Genomic DNA, 23,212 nt, shown 5'->3' on the forward strand with positions numbered 1-23,212 from the left:
ATTTTCTAATAATATATTACTTGCAGGAATGTTCACCGGAAGCGTGTACAAAGATTACGGCCTACTGAAGAGTGGGTTTCCGGCAGAAAATGTTGCTAATTCATCGGTAAGTATTAGTAAGTTTAAACAGCATTGTTATGCAAAAAAAAGAGTTTTCTCAAACTAAAAAGGGTAGGGCACGAAGTACACTCAAAAAATTCCACACGCCATCATCATGTGTCTCACACTTAATTTTGCGCTTATTGTGAAACACATCCATTTCATGTGTGAATCTTATGCTATGAACCATGCCTGAACACTATGGATTTGAATTGTGACACACTTGGATTCTATGTGTCTCATATGGTGATATCAATAGCTTTGCCCACCATAGTTCAATATTCTACAATATTCCACTTTATCGACTTCTACTTTACCGACTCTTCTATATCTTGTCTTCCGTGCTGAGCACCAATGCTACCGACGCCAGGGAGGCAGCTCTCACACCTGGACCTTACCTATCGACCCATCACCTCATGAACCGGGGACCAACGCCTTTACTTCCCTTGATCAGAGATGTTATGCCTCAGAACATCCCGACGGCGCCGAATGGGATTGAACCCAGGCCTGCTGGCGTGAGAGGTAATCACGCTGACCACTACACCACTGGCGCCGCTGTAAATTGATTCCCTGTCTGTCAGAAATAAGTCTGGTGAAATAGTAGGTTTATTTGAAAATTTTCCATTTGTCGAATTTAAGTGAAAATTCACCAAATGGAACACAGCCAAGTAAGAGTATGGACGTCCCAACAAACAATTCAAAGTCACAAATAAGCATACACATTGAATAAATGCTGTATAACAGTGTACAATGCTGAATAAAACAGGATGTCAAATTATGTGCTGAAAAAAGCTCATTGAGATCGATAGATGCACATTTAATCTGATTAATTTACTTATTAAAAGCTGTAAAACTGTTAAATGTCTTCCCAATTCAACGCCAGAAGTTCGATCTAATAACAAACTGAATAAGTGTAATTTGTACATACATTGACACATTCATTCGACTGTTTTCAATTGATTTTTTTTTTAACTCTTTATTTGTTCCAAATTCAAAATAAATAACATTTCATTTTTAACCTAGGTGCTCCAGTTACTGCAGTAACGTACCAGCCTTAATTGTTATGATATATATCTAAGTGTTTTTACATTGTTCATGTCTTGGCAATTAAGTATTTTAAACAGGTTTTTTAACCTGCATGTCAGTATAACAATTGATATCTTAAAACTAAAAACTAAAACTAAATCTTATCTATGTATAAAGGGAATTAATCGTTGCAATTGAGGATTGCAACGATTTTTGCCTGAAATTATTCATTATTGTGTTAGACATTTGTTCTAAAGTCTCAACATTCGAAATTCTATGTACCTCGGTAGTACTGTACCAGGGAGGCAACTTCAAAATCATTTTCAGAACTTTGTTCTGAATCCTTTGAAGTGCTTTTTTCCTGGTAGTGCAACAACAAGACCATATTGGCACAGCGTAAAGCATGGCCGGTCTAAAAACTTGTTTAAATATTAGAAGTTTATTCGTCAGGCAAAGTTTGGATTTCCTGTTATAAGAGGATACAAACATTTAATTTATTTGTTACATTTAGCTTGAATGCCCTCAATGTGATCTTTAAAAGTTAATTTTTGGTCAAGTATTAATCCAAGATATTTCACTTGGTTTGACCAGGAAATTGGAACTCCGTTCATAGTGACTATGTGACTACTACTAGGTTTCAAAAACGAAGCTCTAGGCTTATGTGGAAATATTATAAGTTGAGTTTTGGAAGCGTTGGGAGAAATCTTCCATTTTTGTAAATAAGAAGAGAAAATATCTAAACTTTTCTGCAGTCTGCTGCAAATAACACGAAGACTTCTTCCTTTAGCTGAAATGCCTGTGTCATCAGCGAACAAAGATTTGTGGCAACCCTGACGCAAATCAGGGAGGTCCGAAGTGAAAATGTTATACAAAATAGGCCCAAGAATGCTACCCTGAGGAACTCCTGCTCTAACAGGTAGTCGATTAGATTTGGAATTTTGATAATTTACCTGCAGAGTTCTGTCAGTTAAATAATTTTGAACTAATTTCATAATATAAAGTGGAAAATTAAACTTTTTCAATTTAGCAATCAAACCTTCATGCCAAACACTGTCGAATGCTTTTTCTATGTCTAGAAGAGCAACTCCAGTTGAGTGGCCTTCCGATTTGTTTGAACGAATTAAATTGGTAACTCTTAAGAGTTGATGAGTAGTTGAATGCCCATGGCGAAATCCAAACTGCTCATCTGCAAAAATTGAGTTCGTATTGATGTGAAGCATCATTCTATTCAAAATTATCTTTTCAAAAAGTTTACTTATTGAAGAAAGCAAACTTATTGGACGGTAGCTAGAAGCTTCAGCTGGATTTTTATCCGGCTTCAAAATTGGAACAACTTTTGCATTTTTCCATTTATCAGGAAAGTATGCCAAATGGAAACATCTGTTAAATAATTTTACCAAGAAAGACAAGGTACTCTCTGGGAGTTTTTTGATGAGGATATAGAAAATTCCATCATCACCTGGAGCTTTCATATTTTGAAACTTTTTAGTTATACACCTTACTTCGTCCAAATCAGTCCCCCAGGAATCATCAAAAATATTTTCCCGAGAGAAAATATTCAGAAAATCCCCAGCAACCTGATTCTCAATAGGACTAGTAAGACCCAAACTGAAATTATGGGAACTCTCGAATTGCTTAGCAAGTTTCTGAGCTTTTTCCAAATTTGTGATCAAAATTTTACCACCTTCTTTAAGCGCTGGAATAGGCTTTTGAGGTTTTTTCAAAATTTTTGTGAGTTTCCAAAAGGGTTTGGAACTCGGGTCTAATTTAGAAATATTATTTTCAAAAGTTTTGTTCCTCAGGGCAGAGAATCGCTTTTTAATTTGTTTTTGCAAATCCCGCCAGATAACCTTCATGGCAGGATCGCGTGTTCTTTGATATTGTCTCCTACGGACATTTTTAAGACGGATCAAGAGCTGAAGATCGTCGTTTATTATAATTGAATCGAATTTAACCTCACATTTTGGTACTGAGGCAGCTCTTGCTGCAACGATAGAAGTAGTCAGAGATTCAAGAGCATAATTAATTTCTTCTTTGGTTTGCAAAGGAATGTTTGGATCGAAGTTATATTCCATAAATGTTCGATACTGCTCCCAATCAGCTCTATGGTAATTGAAAGTAGAGCTGTTGGGATTACAAATTATTTCTTGGGATACTTCAAAAGTTACTGGAAGTTGATCAGAACCGAAGTCAGCATGAGTTACCAATTGGCTACAAAGTTGACATGAATCAGTTAAGACCAAATCAATAGTTGAGGAATTTCTTGCTGAAGAAAAGCATGTTGGGCTGTTTGGATATTGAATAGTGTAATAACCTGCAGAACAATCATCAAACAGAATATTACCATTGGAATTGCTTTGAGCATTATTCCATGAGCGGTGTTTTGCATTAAAATCACAAATAATGAAGAATTTAGACCTATGACGGGTAAGTTTCTGGAGGTCACCCTTGAGAAAATTCTTTTTCTGGCCTACGCATTGGAATGGCAAATAGGCAGCTATAAACGTAAGTTGTCCAAATTTTGTTTCAACAGAAACTCCCAAAGTTTCAAAAACTTTGGTTTCAAATGAAGAAAGAATTTTATGTTTGATTCGTCTATGAATAATGATGGCAACGCCACCACAGGGTCCATCAAGACGATCATTTCTATAAATCAAGTAATTTGCGTCCTTCTTAACCTTATGGTCAGGTTTAAGGAACGTTTCAGTTATAACGGCAATATGCACGTTATGAACTCTCAAAAAGTTAAATAGCTCGTCTTCATTATCTTTAAGAGATCGAGCATTCCAATTTAAAATATTTAATGCTTTAAAATCCATTACTGAATTTTAAAGTCATGACAATATTATTTGCAAATTTTACTCCAGTTTGAATAGCATCAAACATGGAGTTAGATTTAAGCATATCAGAAATCATGTCAATTAATGATTTCTGTAAAAATTCCATTTTAGGTGCAGTAATGCTTCCTAAGTCAAAATTGTCAAAATTTCCGTTAGAATTACTTTGGTTAGTATTTTGATTTCTACCCGGTGCAATAGCAGCATAGGTAGCTCCATTAACTCGCTGAACATTGTTAGCAGCGAGGGGAGTAGGTACAGATGAAAAATTTGAAGCAGGGGTGATATTTGTACCTACGGGTACGAATGTAGTATTTGTTCCTCGCTGACCGTTGTTAACAGCAGAGGAATTTGTACCTGGTCGGAAACGTGGACCGTTTCCTACCTGACGGTTAGAACGAGATTGTAGGATCGCTTTGCGAGTCTTACATTCCCAAAAATTGGATTTGTGGTTTTCACCACAATTTGAACATTTAAATTTCTTAGGATCTTCCTTCACAGGACAGTCGTCCTTTGCGTGAGAGGAATCACCACAATTCATGCATTTAGCTGGCATGTAGCAATTTTTAGTTCCGTGACCCCAACCCTGGCACTTACGGCACTGAGTGAGGTTTTGGAAATTTCCTCCAGTCTTCCTGAAGTGTTCCCACTTCACTCGGACATGGAGCATAAGGCTAGCTTTTTCCAAGGCCTTAAGGTTGTTTAGCTCACTAGACTTGAAGTGAACTAAATAAAAATCATTAGAAATCCCGTTGCGCGAATCGCCAGGACGGAATTTCATTTTCATTTTGATTACTTGGAGTGGCACAACTCCAAGTAATTTTGCCAGTTCATCTTTGATCTGATCCAGGGATTCACCACTGGGCCCCTTTCATGACAACCTTGAACACACGTTCAGTTTTGGTGTCGTAAGTAAAAAAATTGTGCTTCTTCTCAGTAAGATACTTGAGAAGACATTTAAATCCGTCCAAGGTTTCAGCCAATACACGGCATTCACCCCGACGTCCAATTTGTAGAGAAAACTTAACATTCACGAAGTTCAAAAGTTCCATGCGAAGAGCATGGAAATCGGAAGTGGTTATCACAATAGGGGGAATCTTTTCCTTCTTGGCATTAAGCCGGGAAAGTTTACTAGAATTTTTCTTGGATGATGGATCATTCTCATCATCCGTGAGCAAATCAAATTGATTGCTCAAATTAATTTCATCAGAAGGGGGGTCAAGAGTTTGCCCCTTTCTTTTGCGTTTAGGCGCCATGGCGGCAGTAAATTTTTATCCAAATCGACTTCCAAGCAGATTACTATAAGAATCTGAAGGATCGAAGAGGAATTTTCCAAATCGATATCCAAGAAGGATTACCTCGGGTAGGGTCCAAACAAGGATCGAAGAGGAATAAAGTTGAACAAGGTAGAAATTTTACAGGTTGAGCACTGAAAAGTGCTGTTTAAATTTGTTGTAGCTTTAGGTAGTAGTAACACTTCCTTCAGCAAAAAGCAAATAGATCCGCACGGCAAGAGAGCACGATGCGGACTGTTTTCAATTGATTTAATTACATGCTTTATTAGACGTCTAATAAATGTTCTCCAGCCCCTTTATTAGATTTCATTGCATTACTTTACAATATTGCTGAATAAAGGTGAATACAGTTAGCATAATAGCTCTTATACCACTATGCGTCCATGTTGTAATCACATGATTTGTAAATGCTTTATAAACGACGTATTAGATTAATTATTCGAAAACACTGATTCAGTCTTACAACAAAGCGAAATAAGTAGAGTAGTGGTTATCGTTTCCGCTTTCCAATAAGAAGGTCGTGAGTTCAGTCCCAAGCTCAACCCTTTTTTTATTTGTGTAGAACATAATTAATTTAAATAGTAATCATCGATCACATGACTCACGATAATGAAGAGGCAACATTGGTCTCATTTAAAACAACGATGAATGAATTAATCATTCCCACAGGGCCTTCAAGGAGCTAGATTTGCGATCGGGAGTGCTGATAGATATTTACTATCATGCAAGCTTTTATTGATTATTGAATTGCCCATATGATGAATTCTAGGATAGCTCAGATGACAAGGCAAGCGGCTGGTGATCGGAAGGTTCGAATCCCATACAACGACATGTATAATTATATAATACATTTTCTAATATCTGAGTGGTGCGAGCCACTTCAGAAATAATGAAATGCAATACACTTAAGAAACACATCCTTCCCCCCTGTTCCCGTCCTTCTTATTTTTAGGGTTAATTTTCCCACAGTTTTATAATCGTTTAATAAATGTATAATAATGTCTAATTAAACGTTACTTCACTTGAGAATCAAGCGTAAACAGAGCATCACTGTTTTAAGGAAGCAGTGATGTCTAATAAACGCTGAATAATCAAAAATTTTATCGTATAAACTCTGTTACAACTCATATAAGTCGAATAAAAGCTTCTCGACTTACCTTATACAACACCAGTAGTTCAGTGTTGTGGTTGAATAAATTCTCCAGATTTGTGTGAACAAAGCCTGAACAGAAGTTATTATTAAAAATAGTACAAGTACTATTAAGCATGCAGTTGAATAAAATGGCCAACAAGTCGTTTCTTCAATAGACGATTGTTAAATGTTGCTAGATTGGAACAACTTTTTTTCATTTTTGTGATGACAGTCGTGCATACTTTTTCAATAGTGCTTTAATCTACACTGGGTTGAAGCGCTAGTCATTGCTTATGGTGATGGTAATTGATAAAAACAGACACTGGTGTAAACCCGGGATGGGACTTGACAATCAAGCTTCAATCAATACTTTTATTAATGGTTTTAACGAATGCCATTGCATAATGTTTTTTTATATTAAAAATTGGGTTTGATTCGGAGTTTCTACCGCAGTTTAGCTCCTTGTATAGCATTTTTCCTCAACACAATAAAAAAAACCATAAACTAACATCCAGGCCTGAACATACTCATTACAGCTAAAATACTGCTTTTCGAAATCATGAAACTATCAGATATTACAATAATAATTTTAATATGTAAGATTCAAGAAGAAGAGGTAAAGTTTGTGTATGACACATAAAACCTGTAAATTTTGATTCCAGAGTGGCACAATACGCGATTAGCTATAAGGAATAGTACTCACTCAAGACAATTACTCATTACAGCTAAAATAGCTAATTGTGACCCTCTGAAAGCAAAATTGAATTGCTTTGTTTAATGGATTTCTCAGTCTTAATACACCCTTTAATTTATTAATTTAATTTTTTAAATTATAGTTGTCCTCAAATGGTGATCTAAATTGTGACCAAGTAGTTTTTTCAATTAGATATCATTAAATGAAACCAAAATATGGAGAATCAGCCACAACAACGATTAAACCACAGACTGCCTGTATTTAAACGTTATACGATATGAGGAAACCTTTACTCAACCTCTATACAAGCAAATTTGGCGAACTTAGTCAGCTACTTATGGCTGTTGGAACGGTCGGGAGAAGCTCTTATTGCATATCCATTAACGCTTCTATACAGCTGTTATCCTGCTGTTTAGTTGTGTGTGAACTTGAAAGGCGCTTATTCAACCTTTTCTCGGTTATCCAATAATCACTACGCAAGCTTTCTCTTGAAGCCGAGTTAAATACTGTTTACGCTTTTTATGAAGGAATTTATTGAGTTTATTTTGCTGTTAATCAAATTAATCGAAATTAGTTACAAATCATCACCAAATTATTTACCCTGCACCGGAACCTAGAATCGAACTCGAGACGACCTCATTGGCAAACCTTGATACTACCAACTGTGCTACGCCAACACTTTGAACTTATGTAAACAAATCAACATTCTCTTCTACAACAAAATCGCTGAGTAGAGGCTTTATAATAGTACACATGAATCAATTTTCTTCTTATAAAAGAGCAGAGTAAAAGCTGTAATACTGCACACGTCTAAAAATAAACCTAGTTGACTGTGAAAATGCTTCCGAATTCGCTCTAACACAGTTTATAAGCTGAGTACAGGTTGTTTAGTTGTTGAAAAAGCACTTTTGATGTTTATGTTATTCAGCAAGAGTGGTTGGTTGTGTAGAAGCCATCAAATGAGTAATATATTCACTTTGTTAGCTTTGTTTTGCAGCTACAAGTTGAAAGTTGGGTAGTGTGTGTATAGAAGTGACATTAGCGTTTATTGGCTGATGTTATTCAGTGCGACTGACAAATTGAATAATGGTTGTGAGAAAGTTGAGTAAACGCTCTCCAAAACTATTTTGCTAGCTTTTGCTTGTAGCTGTATCTGCAGCTTCTTTTCAGCTACTTTACAGCACAACGCTGGAAAAGTTGGCTTACAAAGCTGAAAATGTTAGTTGTGTTTTTGACAACTCTATACAGCATACACAAATGAGTGCGATCTACCCAGTCACTGAGTAGCCTCGAAATAGCGTGCTGGTAACGATTAGTAGCAACATTTTGATAAAGATGTTTATAAATGATTCACGATCAGGCTTTTAGTATCTTTACATTTATTCATTAAATGGTGACGATCGCTATCGATTTTTCATATGAATGTCTTTGAAGATCGATATATCGAAAATTAAAGAAATTTAACGAAATGGTTGGTCGGGTGCCCTATTTCCCCCAAAGTGGAGATCCGGCTTAACCTACGCACTTAATTTTTATTCGCCGAGACTCCAACAGCCGAGTAGTTCTGCAATTTATTTTGCTGAGATTCAGTAAAACAATTGTCGAGCCTCAACTAACAAATAACATGTTGCTGAGATATCAGCTAACAAACAGATATTTTGCAGAGATATCAGTAAAAGTAAATGCCGAGGTAATCGGCTGTTGAAGATTTTACCGAGCTAGATTAAGTGTGTATACCTTCCAAAATCGTATTTTCCCCCAAGAGGCAAGACTACTTAGATATATTTGAGAATATTATCAAATATTTCTAAATATTAACGAAAATATTTGAGCATTTTCAAAATCTAACACATGTAAAAGATAGCGCTTTTGTAAGGAACAATATTTGTTATACGGATACTTTTGTTTTTAAGTCTACACACTTAATTTGTATTGCCAAGATTGTCACAGCTCGGCATTTTATTTTTCTGGGTAGGGGAACGGGAAATGACTCTAATGTTGTCCTATGGATCTATTATTGGGCCAGCGCTAAAAATCTGCTATTTATCAATTTTATCTAGATGAACGCGTTATTGGGACAGTACTAATGGATATTTTTGGTCGCTATTGAAAATTTAGTCGATTGCTGAATTTATGTATGGACCCAAATTGGAGGCATTTAGGCCGACATTACATTCATTTCCCCTATCAGTGAAAAATTAGTCGAGATTCAGCTAAAAAAAACGAGAATATATTTGAGGGCACTTCACTTGGACGGCATTTTAGAATGAATTCAAATGATATCATTTAACAAGTATTTAATAGAAAATTTCCAAGTGAGTTTTGGGAAGAACTTTACGAAAATTTTGAGTAGAACGCGAAGTCAATTGTGGGAGTTCAAAGTAAAATTTTAATGGAAAATTCCTTGAAAATTGTGAAGAGGATTCCAGGATAGGTGGCAGGTACCAAGGTTTCGGATAATTCCGAAGATTTTTAACGGGATGACGAGGATAATTTCAAGGGCATCTCAAAAAGAGTTTTTTGATAATTTTAAGAGAATTCCACGAGGATTTCCGGAAGAATAAAGAGAAGAACTCAAAAATTATTCTGAGTAAAATGTAAAGACAATTATAAGGTAGATTGCATGGGAATTTCAAGGCGACTTCAGTCGAATTTGGATGAAAATAACTATAAAATTCGATGAGAATCTAAAGATGAATTTCATGAATTCTTTGCAATATTCTGCAGAGAATTTCTGGACTGTTATGAAGAAATTCTCGAGGGATTCCCAGAGAGAAATTCAAATTTAATCCAATCTGAACTGTGTGATGGAAAATGATTGTAAATGAAATGCTTGAGAATATTCCTGTACAGAGTTTTGAGCGAATTTTCAAATAAACTAATATAACATAGACAAACAATGAACCGCAAAACCAAATTCAAGATCCAGGAAAAATGCTGCTGGCTTAGCAATGACCCATTTAATCTATTTCTTCGGCTCAATCGCATTCGATTTTATGTTTCATTTAAATGCATATCGCATAGTGGCGCCGGTGCTGTAGTGGTAAGCGTGATTACCACTCGACCCAGCAGGCCTGGGTTCAAAACCAACACATCTCTGATCACACCTTCCTTCGTATGGGAAGTAAAGCCGTTGGTGCCCGGTTCATGAGTTGATGATGGATCGATAGGTAGGGTCCAGGTGTGGGAGCTGCCTCCCTGGCTTCGGTAGCATTGGTGCTCAGCACGGAAAACAAGATCGACGGAAAACAAATCAAGGAAAAAAAAAATCTATATCGCACAACCGGAACATTTCCAAAATTCCGGAAAATATCGGGAAATTATAAACCAGGACTTTCTGGTCACCATGATTTAAGTGTGTAAGTCAAGAAAATGAAATTAAAAAAAAAAATATTTTGATATATTCACCCAAGGTTTCCCTAAAATGATGGTGAGTTAGTTTACCTGTTAGTTAGGAGTTTTGACAAATTGACGATTGAATTTCTGTTTACAATAGCAGATTCGTGGTTTTGAAAATTCATCCTTGAACTATCTTTCAATAAACGCAGGTGGATGTCAATCTCTTGCAGTTTAACTTCGGCTACATATTCAGCCCATCTTAGTCTGCCGTATTTGTATTCATCGAATGTACGACATCTCAATAACCTTTACCGTATTGCAGGTTCTGGTAGTGAAAACGCACGAATGGGGTCCACAAGCGTGGGCCCCATATAGTAAAGTGATTTTGCTCATCCGAGACCCTGAGAAAGCCATTCTAGCTGAGTTCAACCGCCAAAGTGGTGGTCACGTCGGATTTGCCTCGCCAGACCGATACCGTCGGACCAAAGGGCGGTGTAAGTACACTTTTTCGTGTGTCGGAAGGATTTGTTCAAGTGTTTGTCATTTTCGTTATCACTCCAGATTGGACGCAATTCGTCAAGAACAAGCTGTGGGCCTGGGAGCAGACTAACCTGTCCTGGGCGAAAAACTTCACCGGAGAAGTAAAACTAGTCTTCTACGATGACCTAGTGGAGAATGTGGAAGGAACGCTACGTAGTATTCTTAAATTTCTCAAGTTCCCCATCAATGATGTATGGTTGAGGGAGTAACGCAACAGTTAGCAATGTTGTTAATTTCTTATTCTATTCCAGGAGCTGCTAGCATGTGCATTGATGCGTAAGGAAGGAATCTACCGGAGAAAAAAGCGAATCTTGCAGTTCGATCCGTACAGTCCAGCAATGCACGTAGCGATCGATGAGAAACGCGCCGAAGTGTACGCCGCCTTGGGTCGTTTTGCGTTACACTGAATAACACTAGTCGCCTCGCACAATGTAGTATCCTACAGACGCGAACCAAAGAAAGAAACAAACAAACAAACAAATCTAGTCATTGATTTCGGCCATAACCTTAGTTGTTTAAACAATTAGGAATGGAATCTATCGGAAAGTCTACCAACTAAAAAGCAAAATAAAGTTTTGTAGTGATGTTTTTTCGGACGCTTCCAAATTTGTTTTCCTTCTAATGGTAAAATTTTAGATCATTTGATTAAGTTCTAATTTTAAGCAAAAAAGTCAGGTGCATAGATGCTAGATGTAATGTCAACAACCAGTGACGAATGATACCAAAACTGAAGTACTCGCGTAGATACGCTAGCTCTAAGTGAAAGCACTTTGCCATATTTACGTGACTGTAAATATGTATTCCTAGTACCGGCTCGCATGCTCGGAAACGCGTACAAGAAATAAATCTAGTCAAAAAACCAAATAAATACAACAAAAATACCATTAAATGAGAAAAAATTGCCACATATAGCGACAGAAACATGAAACAACAACCAACACAATACCCGTAGTTTACATTAATAGACAGTTTGTGAAACTTGTAAGACTTTTAGAAAGTATGTGAAACCAGTTATTCAAACCAAATATAGGCGATGTAGGTTCTTTTTTGCGATAAATACTGTACACAGACACAAGGAAAGAGGTAAAAGAACACAAATAATTACCACAGTAACATAGTTTATGAAATGTTTACATAACCGTCGTCAGGCAGATGTTTGAGTATTAAACAAACGGAAATACAATGGCAATAACTCATGTAAATGGGACGTTGTGCTTAGTCCGAAATTCCCAAAAAGCGAAGGTCCATTTGAAGCAATGACATTTATATAAGGTCTGGGCCAACAGGCAGCTTGCTGGTGTTAGAAACAAAAATGTTGTAAACATTGCTGAACATCTCAGAACAGATAGAAATACGTCACTGCCAACATACTGAGAACAGATAAATAAGAAAGATAAACATTGCAATAAAATACGAACACCACTAAACATTTGCACATTTCACTAATACCAATAAGCCCTTTGGCCCAGACCTTATATAAACGTCATTGCATTTGAATAGCCTAGCACCGTCAAAAATTGTCTCTTCTAGCAAAGATTGATAGTTTCTCATGTGAATTTTCGGTGGAGTGAAAGGATAGTGCGAAGTCCGCCATGGTTCACGCACAGTCTAACGTTTACTTATGGATTTTACCATAGGAGTAAAGAGCTATAGAGTCACCGTTAACACCAATTCCTTTGCCGAGGACACTGCGTAGACATTCCAAATATGTCATACAAATCTAGCTTCCCTTTAATTTGACCGATGGGTGATAGATATTTTACATTAGACGCTTACCGTTTTTATGGCACCGTTGTATGCCTCAGAAAAATCCCACCGACCTCGGCTAAGATTGAACCCAGACCCATTGGGGTGAGAAAGCAGTCACGCTTACCACTACACCACCAGCGCCGGCTATAGCCATCTTAGTCTTTATCGTAATGGTAATCCTCATATGTAAGAAAGTGGTGATTCAAATATTATGGCAGTCAACCGTTAAAAGCTGGATAGACATCCCAAGTAACAATTTCCAGTTGAAGAAACGCTTTCGTTTTGATTTTGTTCAGCTGCATGTTGAATAATAATTGCACAATGTGTTCACCACAACTTTTATAAAACCCTTGCTTACACTGGTTTGGAGAACCTATACAACTGCAACACAAAGGTGTTGTCTAACGTATTCAGTAAAACGTTTACCCAAAATCAATTTCTTGTTGAAGAAACGCTTCCATTGTGATTTTATTCAACTGCATGCTGAATAATAACTGTGCAATTTGTTTATTACAACTTCTGTAAAACTCTTGTTTACACTGGTTTGGAGAACCTGTTCAACTACAGCATTATATGTATACGCGGTATAGGAGTAGAAGAAACTTTTATACAACGTTTATAGATACATATTTAAACTCAAGCTTTATTATTTTGGTGAAAGCTCTTATACAACGTTTGCAGACACTTCCTGACAGCTGCTTTGAAATTTAGTAGAGAGGAAACCTGAGAGGCGTTTGTTGCACTCTTTTATGACTCCTAAATAATCACTATACAGCAAGCGGTGAAAAGCGTTTATAGCACTTTTCAATGACTCCTTAATAACCGTTGTGTAAGTACTCACAATATTCACAGATTAAAATTAGTTTAACAATTGTCGTGGTACGCCAAAATAATTGATTGTACAGTTTTTATTAATTTAATTTATTTGTGCACATTGAAAAAATATGTAATTATGCCATAACTCACATTCTGTGATCATGGAGGAAGTAGTAACAAGTATCTGTTTAATCTTTGATTGATATTCTTTCAATTAATCTCTCCAATCATTAATTGAGTGAATTTATCTAGAAATGTTATCGTTGATTATATGATATATGTCTTAAATTAATGTTTACATTTATTAATAACACCTATATATAATTTACCTCTACTCCACCGAGGGGTTTCTCGAAGCAAGATTCGAACTCATGATCCCCAGATTGCCAGCCGCTTCTGTTTCCATCTGCTCTATTCTTGAATACATATTTTGATCATATGAGAGAAGTATATGAAGCTCATCTTGAGTGACTTTTCTTGCAGTCGAATAAGCATTGCCTTATGGTCATATAAACGTGCCTATCACTTGTGCTATTTTTAGCAACAAAATTGTGGTTGGTGGTTGGTCGAACGTAAACAATCATTTAAGAGTGCTCCAAGCAGCTTTTGAAGCTTTTAACCAAATGGCAATACAACTACATTCTTGTACAACTCTGGAAGCTATTATTCAATGTTTGATCAACTCAGGTGTTTTATAAGAGCTTCCAATGGTTTGTTTTGATGCGTTTATTTCACGTTCTATATAGCTCTTGTCAATCGGTTTAACTAAGGTGCTATAAAAGTTATCGTAAATATATGAATTATCGCGTATTTCTGTTGTTCATTACATACCAGGTGAGGGCTTAATCATGTTTTGCCATCTAGTGTTTTGGTTTTGAGATGCTCGATAACCTTAGAGGGATCGGTTTTGCTTAATGAGCAGAACATCATGGGTTTAATCCCAAGCTCTCCCACAACATAACACAACACAAACATATCAAGTATCATTCTAGCTAAAAATATTTATTTGCATAATATAACCTGGAAATTTCAGGGTTACATCTTCCTTATTGGGAGCTGAGGAGACATAGAGCTGCATCATATTGTATGTAAAATAATTATTATTTTCATTGCGGAATACCAGTTTTTTTTATCCATATAAATGTATTTTCATTATTACGTATTTTAATGTTCTGATATATTTCATTTCTCCATTACATATGTTTACTATATATATAAATAAATACTGGGTTGGGAGGGAGCATCAGGGTATCATTTGACCTGGAACTGGACGATTGGAGTGGTATGACAACCGGAGTCTAGGAGGGAATAAACACTATCATTTTCTTTATCCTACCGATTCGATTGTGATGGTGTGAATTCTACTCCAACAGTTTCATGGAGATTGACGCGCCCTTCTTAACAAACCATCCTGTAGGAAGCTTAATAAGTATTGCGAATTGCGTTATTCGATTTGTTGGATCGTATCGTTGGAAGGAGATTCTTAAATTCCCGTGGATTTCGCGTAAGTGCCTCTGCTTACGGGTCCACCCCACCGTTTTTGGCCCTTCATACAACGATATTGTGAATTCAGATCGGTAGCTCAAATTGATCTTGCTATTAAGTGGAGCTGCATACAAGACAAGATCTTCGAAGGGATGGTGGCTACCTTACATACATACAACCGCATACAAAGCTTGTACAACTTCACCGAAGACAATTCTTTATTTATTTCTTCTTAACACTCCATACGGTGGGTAAAATACTTTACGCTGACTACGAAGCCTCCGAAAAACGTGTAACAACAAGTTTTCAATGACATAACTTAGCCATTTCTTGATGAATTTAAAAAATTATGGTACCAATAGAATTCCTAGGCTGATCATCTTGTATGAAACTGGTTCTAAACGTAAACAAACGCTGTAGGTTTCTTATGGCTTGTTTACGTTTGGAACCAGTTATGCGAGGTAGGCGACGATTGTTCGTATTTGACAGCCACCTCCCCCCCTTGTGTAGAACATTTTCATTGCAGAAAGATTGATAGGGCCGTCTACTTTTTCAAAAGCAAAAAGAGTCGTTACACGTTTTTTTAAAAGGTGTGTTTATGGGTTTTGCAAGTGGCCTAAGATCCATAATTTAGATAAATAGGCACAAATGTTCATAATTAGCCAGAATACAATCATGGTTCCTATATATGGAACCTGGAGACAACGGAACGGTCCTTGAAAGATCCGGAACATCCGTAAAAGTGGTATATCCATCGAGGGGGGCGACACATCTAAATCTCAATTCTAGATGCTCAACAAATCTCACACTAGCGAATAAATCTTCGAAAAATCTTCCTTCATTTCACCCATCTACTTGCAGCGTGCATCATCTTTTTACAAGAAATCTTCAAAATCGTCATAAATCTTCTTTCTATCTACTAAGCGTGCACGCAGCTAACCACAGCAAAACACAATTTTTCCTGCATCGTAGATAGAGTCGCCCCCCTCACTATCCATAAACCTGATCCTAGAACTCAGCGGTTTTTTCGAAAACATTAGGAACTGTGATATAAGAAAGAATTTGAGTTCAGGATATAAACATGGACCCGGATGGCCATCGGACCGTCCTCCGGAAGATCCGGAATATCCATAAAAGTGTTCAATCTATGAAACTGATCCTAGAGCTCCACGGTTTTTTTTTTCGAAAACACTTGGAACTGTCATATATAAAAGTAATCAGGGGTCATGACATAAACATGTACCTAGAACGCATAGGACCATAATAGATCTGGAACATCCTTAAAAATGGTCAATCCATGAAACTGATCCTAGAGCTCCCCGTTTTTTTTTTTTTTTTCAAAAACATTAGGATATTGTGATATAAGAAAGAATTTGGGGTCATGGCATAAACATGTACCTGCATGGCTTTAGATCGACGTCTGGAAGATCTGGAACATCCGTAAAATGGTCAATCAATAAAATTGATCCATGAGTTCCATGGTTTTTTCGAAAACAAGTGGAACTGTAATATGAGAAACGATTTGGGGTCGGAACATAAACATGGACCCGATTGACCATGAAACCGTCTTCCGGAAGATCCGTAAAAGTGGTGCATAGATGATACTGATTCTAGAACTTCGTGGTTTTCTCGAAAACACTTTGAACTGAGAAGTTTTAGAAAAAAATCACGAGTTTTTCACAGTTTCATGTATGAAACACTTTTACGGATGTTCTGGATCTTCGGAATGACGGTCTAATGGTCATCCAGGTTCATGTTTATGTCACGACCCCAAATTAATTCTTATAACTCAGTTCCTAATATTTTTTTAAATAAACTGCGGAGCTATATATAGGATCAGTTTCATGGATTTACCACTTTTAAGTATGTTCTAGATCTTCCAAAGGACAGTCTTATGCCCATCCAGGTCCATGTTTACGTCACGACCTCCTTTTTTCTTATATCACAGTTCCAAGAGATTAAAACAAACTGCTGAGCTCTAGAATCAGTTTCATGGATGAACCAATTTTACCGATGCTCCGAATCTTTCGGAGGACGGTCTCATGGCCATCCGGAACCTTGTTTATTTCACGTTGGTTGTACTCTGTTAAGCTTGAACCTCAAATTATACAAATTTTTTTGTTCATCATCGACAATAATAGCAATAGCTTAAAAAACACCGGAAGTGTCCTTGATCAATTCCTATTTGGTCCAATTGGTTCTGTACTGTTCAAATACATACGCTACACCAAATAAAAAAAAAAGTTTCATAAAATAATTATGTATTATGCGTACTACCACAAACGAAGTGACAGACGGAGCGGCTCGAAACTTTTGGTGACGCACCTGCTATTGCAATTTTTCAGTGTACCATATGGCAACACCACTTCTACTGAATTGTACCACATGACAACACTACTAATGGATTGTACTACATGGCAACACTAAATGTACTGGAATGTTTTGGTTCTATATCTTTCACTCTACTATAAACTAAAATGCATAAAAAAATGACAAAATGATACACTCTTTGCACACTGTCAAAGATCATATTGCACACAAAATAAACTATGTTCAATTCAAAACAAAAATACTAGCCCATCTGGTGGCTGATGGCACAAGCTTCTAAGAAAATTCTATTACAGGGAACCACATTATTTTTATTGATTTTTTCGCCAGTTAGTCGTCTGTCACTTCGTTTGTGGTACTACCAACAATCAATACGAAACTAACGATTTTAAATTGGCTCACCACTTTAGTAGCCTATTGGTCCCAAGCAAATGATTAACGTACCCTATTCTAGTTGAAATTCTATTACTACACTATGTTTGTTTTGATTCGCTATGAAAGTTTGACAGATAACATCAGGGGTGTGTGGATTCATGCAGAACATGCAGGGGTGAGTGAAATAGCTTGGGACTGCTTGGGACCGTTGTTCTGGTACTGAGTGAGCCAAAAATAATAATGATTTTCTTCGGGACCCAGTGGTCTTAGAGTTACCTCTATGGTACTACTGAGAATCAAAACGATGGTGGGTGACCGACAGTAAGAGGAATTTTAAACATTAATTTTATTTACTGTACATTGTAACCGAATGTTACAAATTGTTAGTATTTTTTTATCTGTGCTTTTATTTTGTGTACAGTCACGTCTCTAGAGTTAAGTGGTGTTGGATTAAATTTAGGGTTAGTAGTAGGGCTAGTAACTGTTAGTAAAAATGTACCTATTGTCTATTAAAAATGTTATAGGCTAGTAAATGTTAGTAAAAATGTACCTAGTGTCTATTAAAAATGTTATAGGTTAGTAGAATTTGAATTTTGTATAAAATAAGTGGGGTGAATCGCATGCAAGCCAGTGGGTACAACAACTAAATGATAGAAGAGGAGACCAGCAGGCGAAGTGGGTCAAAAATTTACAAAGGTGATAACAAACATCTTCTCCTGACATCTTCAAGTGGTGGATTTTTTTATTATTATTGTATGATTATTGACTGCACGGAAAAGGTCTGCATTAAGCGGGATTTAGATGAGGCAGGAGAGTTGAGTTCAACTCAAACCGATCTAGTCGTAGGGGTTCAATTGACTTGGCAACGAATAGAGCCAAACGAACTGTCAAAGCAAGAGCCATACGAGCAGCGCCTATCTTGATTACATTAGCAGTGTTGCTAACCCTCTCATAGTCTGCATGCTTCAATCAGATTTATTTGTATTGTTCGTGAAGTAACCCACAATGAAAACACACAAATATAATGTAACAACAATTTTTATTGTAATAGAGTTGTTCATTATTGTTCGTGATCGAATCATGTTAACAATAAAATAAATGAAAAATGCAATAACAATCATTGTAACAACATTTTATCACAAACGAAGTGACAGACGGAGCGGCTCGAAAACTTTGGTGACTAACCTGCTATTGCAATTTTTCAGTGTACCACATGGCAACACCACTACTACTGGATTGTACCACATGGCAACACTACTACTTGATTGAACTAGCATTTTCACCAAATGTACTAGAATGTTTTGGTTCTATCTCTTTCACTCTACTCAAAACTGAAATGCATAAAAAAATGACAAAATGATACGCACTCTTTGCACATTGTCAAAGAATCATTGTACACAAAATCAACTTTGTGCAAAACCAAAACAAAAATACTATCCCATCTGGTGGATGATGGCACAAGCTTCTAAGAAAATTCTATTACAGCGATCTACATTATTTTAATTGATTTCTTCGCCAGTTAGTCGTCTGTCACTTCGTTTGTGATTTTATTATGTACATTCATTGTACAGCTAGGTAGCAGGTGGAAATGTTCACCGTGAAGCATTCCCTAATAAAAAATTACCATACACGAACGATAACCCAAATGATTGAACTATTCCACAAATGGTTTGGATGATACCACGAACACGTAGTTAAGCAAATAAACCATAACATTTTTATTAGGGTTGGCAAATCAAAGTTGGCACTCGTGGAGAATAGAAGAACTATGAAAGTGATGATGGTTTTTAAATTTTCCACGGGAAGGTATACGAGTGCAATCCTAAAATGCGTTTATTTTGCAAATAAAGCATTTTATTTAAATCTGGTTGCTGCTACAGTGGGAGAAAAGCTAAAATCTATGTATACACCTAAAAATCTGAAAAGAAATTATTTTTTCTATATTATATATCAGGCATAACATTTGATAACGGCACAAAAGCATTTGTAAACAAACTTTCTAAGGCCCTTAACACGCGAACCAAAGTACGCTCACGCAAACCAACAACACCATCGGATAGGAGCAACTATCACCTTTCCGAAAGTGGTATTGGTTTGAGTGGGCGTACTGAGGTTCACGTGTAAAGGGCATTAGAAAGTTTTTTTTACAAATGCTTTTGTGCCGTTATCAAATGTTATGCCTGATATCTATTGAGTAGTCCTTAAGTTTTCTACTAACGTAGCGTTAACCAGATTTAAATAAAATGCTCCATTTGCAAAATAAAAGAATTTTAAGATTGCACTCTTATACCACAGAGAACAGACATGGAGGCTCGAACAAGATTTCTCTAAAAACTTGTGTAAAGATTCCTATTCGACTTAAGCGCCACTAAAGGCGACTTCCCCACTTAAAAACCCTCTTTGACAACATGATGGCGCTGGCGTTGCACAAATTACACTTGTTACCGATCCACTTGAAATCGGAACAATAGATGTTCATCTGACTGAATTTCTAGATTTTATTAACATTATTTCCTAGTAAATAACTTTTGCTGGCTCTCATTGAAAACTGCGAATAGTTTATTAATTATAATACAAAAATCTAGCATTGTTAACTTGAATTTAAAAATAGTTTTACTATCGAGCCACCGCCTGAAAGCAAGTGGTATAAAAGCCTTTGTTGGAGTAAACGCTGTAAATGGGCAATTGGTACCGCCACATCAACACTGGATCCGGGAGGAAAAAGAAAAGGATGATGGGAGAAAAGGAAAAGGATGGAAGATGGAGGGCTTGGATAGCAGATTACCGAGGGAGCGATCGTCACTCAAGTCGGGACTAGGAAACAAACCAGAAGTTAATTAAAACCCTCGCATTAAAAGGTTAGGTCGATACGGTGTAGTGAAGCTCCGAGGAGCAACATAGTGAGTTGGTGATAAGATTACCCTAAGGAGTAATCAGGTGATTAAACCAATAGCCCGAACACAGAAAAGTTCGCGATTGTGAGGTCCGTTTTGTACCACGCTACACGGTACAAAGTCGAGTAAATTACCGTTTGACTCACTTCACCATTCTGTTGCACGCTACGCTGTTTCCCAGCGTGCCAGCAGGTGAATTTCATCCCGAGCACCTCAGCTTGCGATCTACCGCTAACGATCCGCAAAGCTGATTCGACCGACTCCACTGTACGTGGAACCCACGTGGCAGAGTCCACTAGGATACGGCACACATCTCCACTGACGTTGCCGTCGTTCGTTCACCCCTCGAGATCGGCAGCACCATTCGGTAATTTCGACGAAACCACCACGAAGCAGAAAGGTACGTGTCATTCCTCCTTCTAATTCCCACCGTCAACGGGGCCCCAGCGCTACAGTGCAGCAAGAAATAGGCTTTAATATATGTAATTCAAACTAAAAAACACTTTCCAATTACTTATCTTTTTGATCGAAAGAGCCAGCATGTTCGGCAGATGAGGGTTTATTGTCCGCTCGTTATTTCATTTCGGCACAGCAAGGTAAGTGATCGGTTGTTCTGAGTCCTCCCGAGGTCGGTGGCCGACCCTGAGAAATTTGAATTATAAGGTGAGCTAGTAACAAAAGAGGCGTGTGTTGCCCACCCCAGACGACCTCCGTGGCTTGACCAGAGGTTAGGGGATCTTGGACGTAGCCCTTCAGGCTCGTTACTTTCACACTAGACACTAAGTGCTAGTAGCGCCAAGTGGCTATTTTCAACAGAAAATTTATCGATACTAGCGCCAAATTGGTCGAAAGTGGAAAATTTATAGAGAAAATCAGGAGATGCTAACACCACGTAACGGCGACGTTCCCACTTATTTTACACAAGTTTCTGACTGAACTTGAACGTCTGTTCTCTGTGCTTATACCTAACTGTGTAAAATTCTGAAACCATCATTCTATTCTCCACGAGTGCCAACTTTGATTCGCCAATAGGAAGAGGACAATATTTTCACCTTTCCTGATTAATCTATCCACCACAGGTCCTTGAAATTATCATCCACGTGGAATATTTTGTTTTATGTATCGGGTTTACAGTGATCCGGCTTCCATATGTTTTTGATGAGAAAAATTAAGATTTATTAAATTGTCCCAGCGGTTATGATCTTCCGGATTTTTAATGTGGAAATCAGTTCAGATTTGTAGATAATCGAAAAATACGACCACTCCCGATGCAAATTTGCAAGTTGTGCAATAAAATGTACATTGTTTTGAGTTTTGAAAATTGTCATTATGATGTAAACAAATAGATTGGATGACATTTTCTTTAAAAATTGGCTAGCGCACTCTACATTGGTGGTGCATGAAAAGAGCCTATATGAAATGTGATACTCTAACGGATTGGCGAATCAAAGCAAAGCCAAAACTGGTCATGCGACACCTAGTTCTCAGGTCCGGAATTACAAAAATGATGATGTACTAAAACAAATGTCATGCAATTTGACATATCAAAATGTCATTACCTATTTCATCCACTCGCCATCTGTGAGTCAATCGTCACTTTGATTCTACAATTCGGCATAAACATTTCAAAAGGACGAAACTAACAATGATGTCAAGCTGTAAAAAACGCTGTCAAAGTTTTCGAAGCGAAAAAATTGATTTATTTTAAATCAGTAAGCAGTGCACCTCTATTATTTGCACCGTTCAGCTTGAGTTGACCCTTGTTAATCAGTTCATAGAAGTAAAGATTTTTATTTTGTGTTTTTAATGTTAAAAATCCTAAAATTAGATTTTGCCAATTCATCAATTTTGATTACGCCCTTTCGTTTTTGTACCTTTTGTTTGACAAACTGTCAATTTGGCCCCAATGACAGCGCCTAATTTTTTTCGGTTTTCAATTGCGCCCTTTTGGACAAATTTTATATCCTGGATTTCTTCCGTTTTCTTTAATTTAATTTAATTCAAAATTTGAATGGTTGTGAAAACAAACAACAAAGAAATCATCACCATCATCTCTGATGGAATTGTCAAAGTTTTAATTGTATCTCCCAGCGGTAATGAACGGGCAAAAATCATAGAAACTGAACATGCTAGATCAAACGGAGGCCACTTGTGTGCGGGTACTTTTCAGTAAGAAATTTCTTCTAAGTGGTGCCATACATAGAATCAAGGAAATGATGCTGATTGCGTTGGTTTTATGTTTGTTTCATCCATCATAAATCAGCTGGACCTATTGTACGTCGATAGCAGCGAATTGATCCTGCAGCTGGTTTTCCGTTTGCGACGATTCATGGACACGATTCATGATCTTTAATTTGGAACCGCGAAAACAACATATCCGAATCACTTTCTGGGGTTTCCAATCTTAAGGTAATTTGAGTTGTGGGCAATATTGTAATATTCATTTGAGAATAATGCATTTTAGCAACTACAACTAGAAATACGTAGGTGGAGTACCGTGCAGGATTTTTCCACCGTTGTAAACGCTATGGCTACGAGACTATGTTATACATAAAAAATACTGCAATATTCGCATGAAAACCATCAAAAATACGGAAATCAAA

At 37.0% G+C, this 23,212-nt stretch overlaps 1 protein-coding gene across 2 annotated transcripts in view; it reads left to right on the plus strand.

The window, feature by feature from the left end:
• Positions 1–12,164, plus strand: part of LOC135696831 (WSCD family member AGAP003962) — a 120,553-nt gene extending 108,389 nt beyond the window's left edge. For both annotated transcript variants that reach the window (XM_065216350.1, XM_065216359.1), the window contains exons 4-7: positions 27–106; positions 10,745–10,916; positions 10,984–11,153; positions 11,214–12,164. In XM_065216350.1, coding sequence (XP_065072422.1) covers positions 27–106; positions 10,745–10,916; positions 10,984–11,153; positions 11,214–11,369 — 578 coding nt within the window. In that variant the 3' untranslated portion in view covers positions 11,370–12,164. The remainder of the gene's footprint in view (positions 1–26; positions 107–10,744; positions 10,917–10,983; positions 11,154–11,213) is intronic.
• Positions 12,165–23,212: the final 11,048 nt, after the last annotated feature.

This window comes from Ochlerotatus camptorhynchus, unplaced genomic scaffold, assembly GCF_037179485.1.
Source record: "Ochlerotatus camptorhynchus isolate MF236.1 unplaced genomic scaffold, CSIRO-AGI_Acam_v1.1 ptg000006l, whole genome shotgun sequence".
Taxonomy (NCBI): Eukaryota; Metazoa; Arthropoda; class Insecta; order Diptera; family Culicidae; genus Ochlerotatus; species Ochlerotatus camptorhynchus.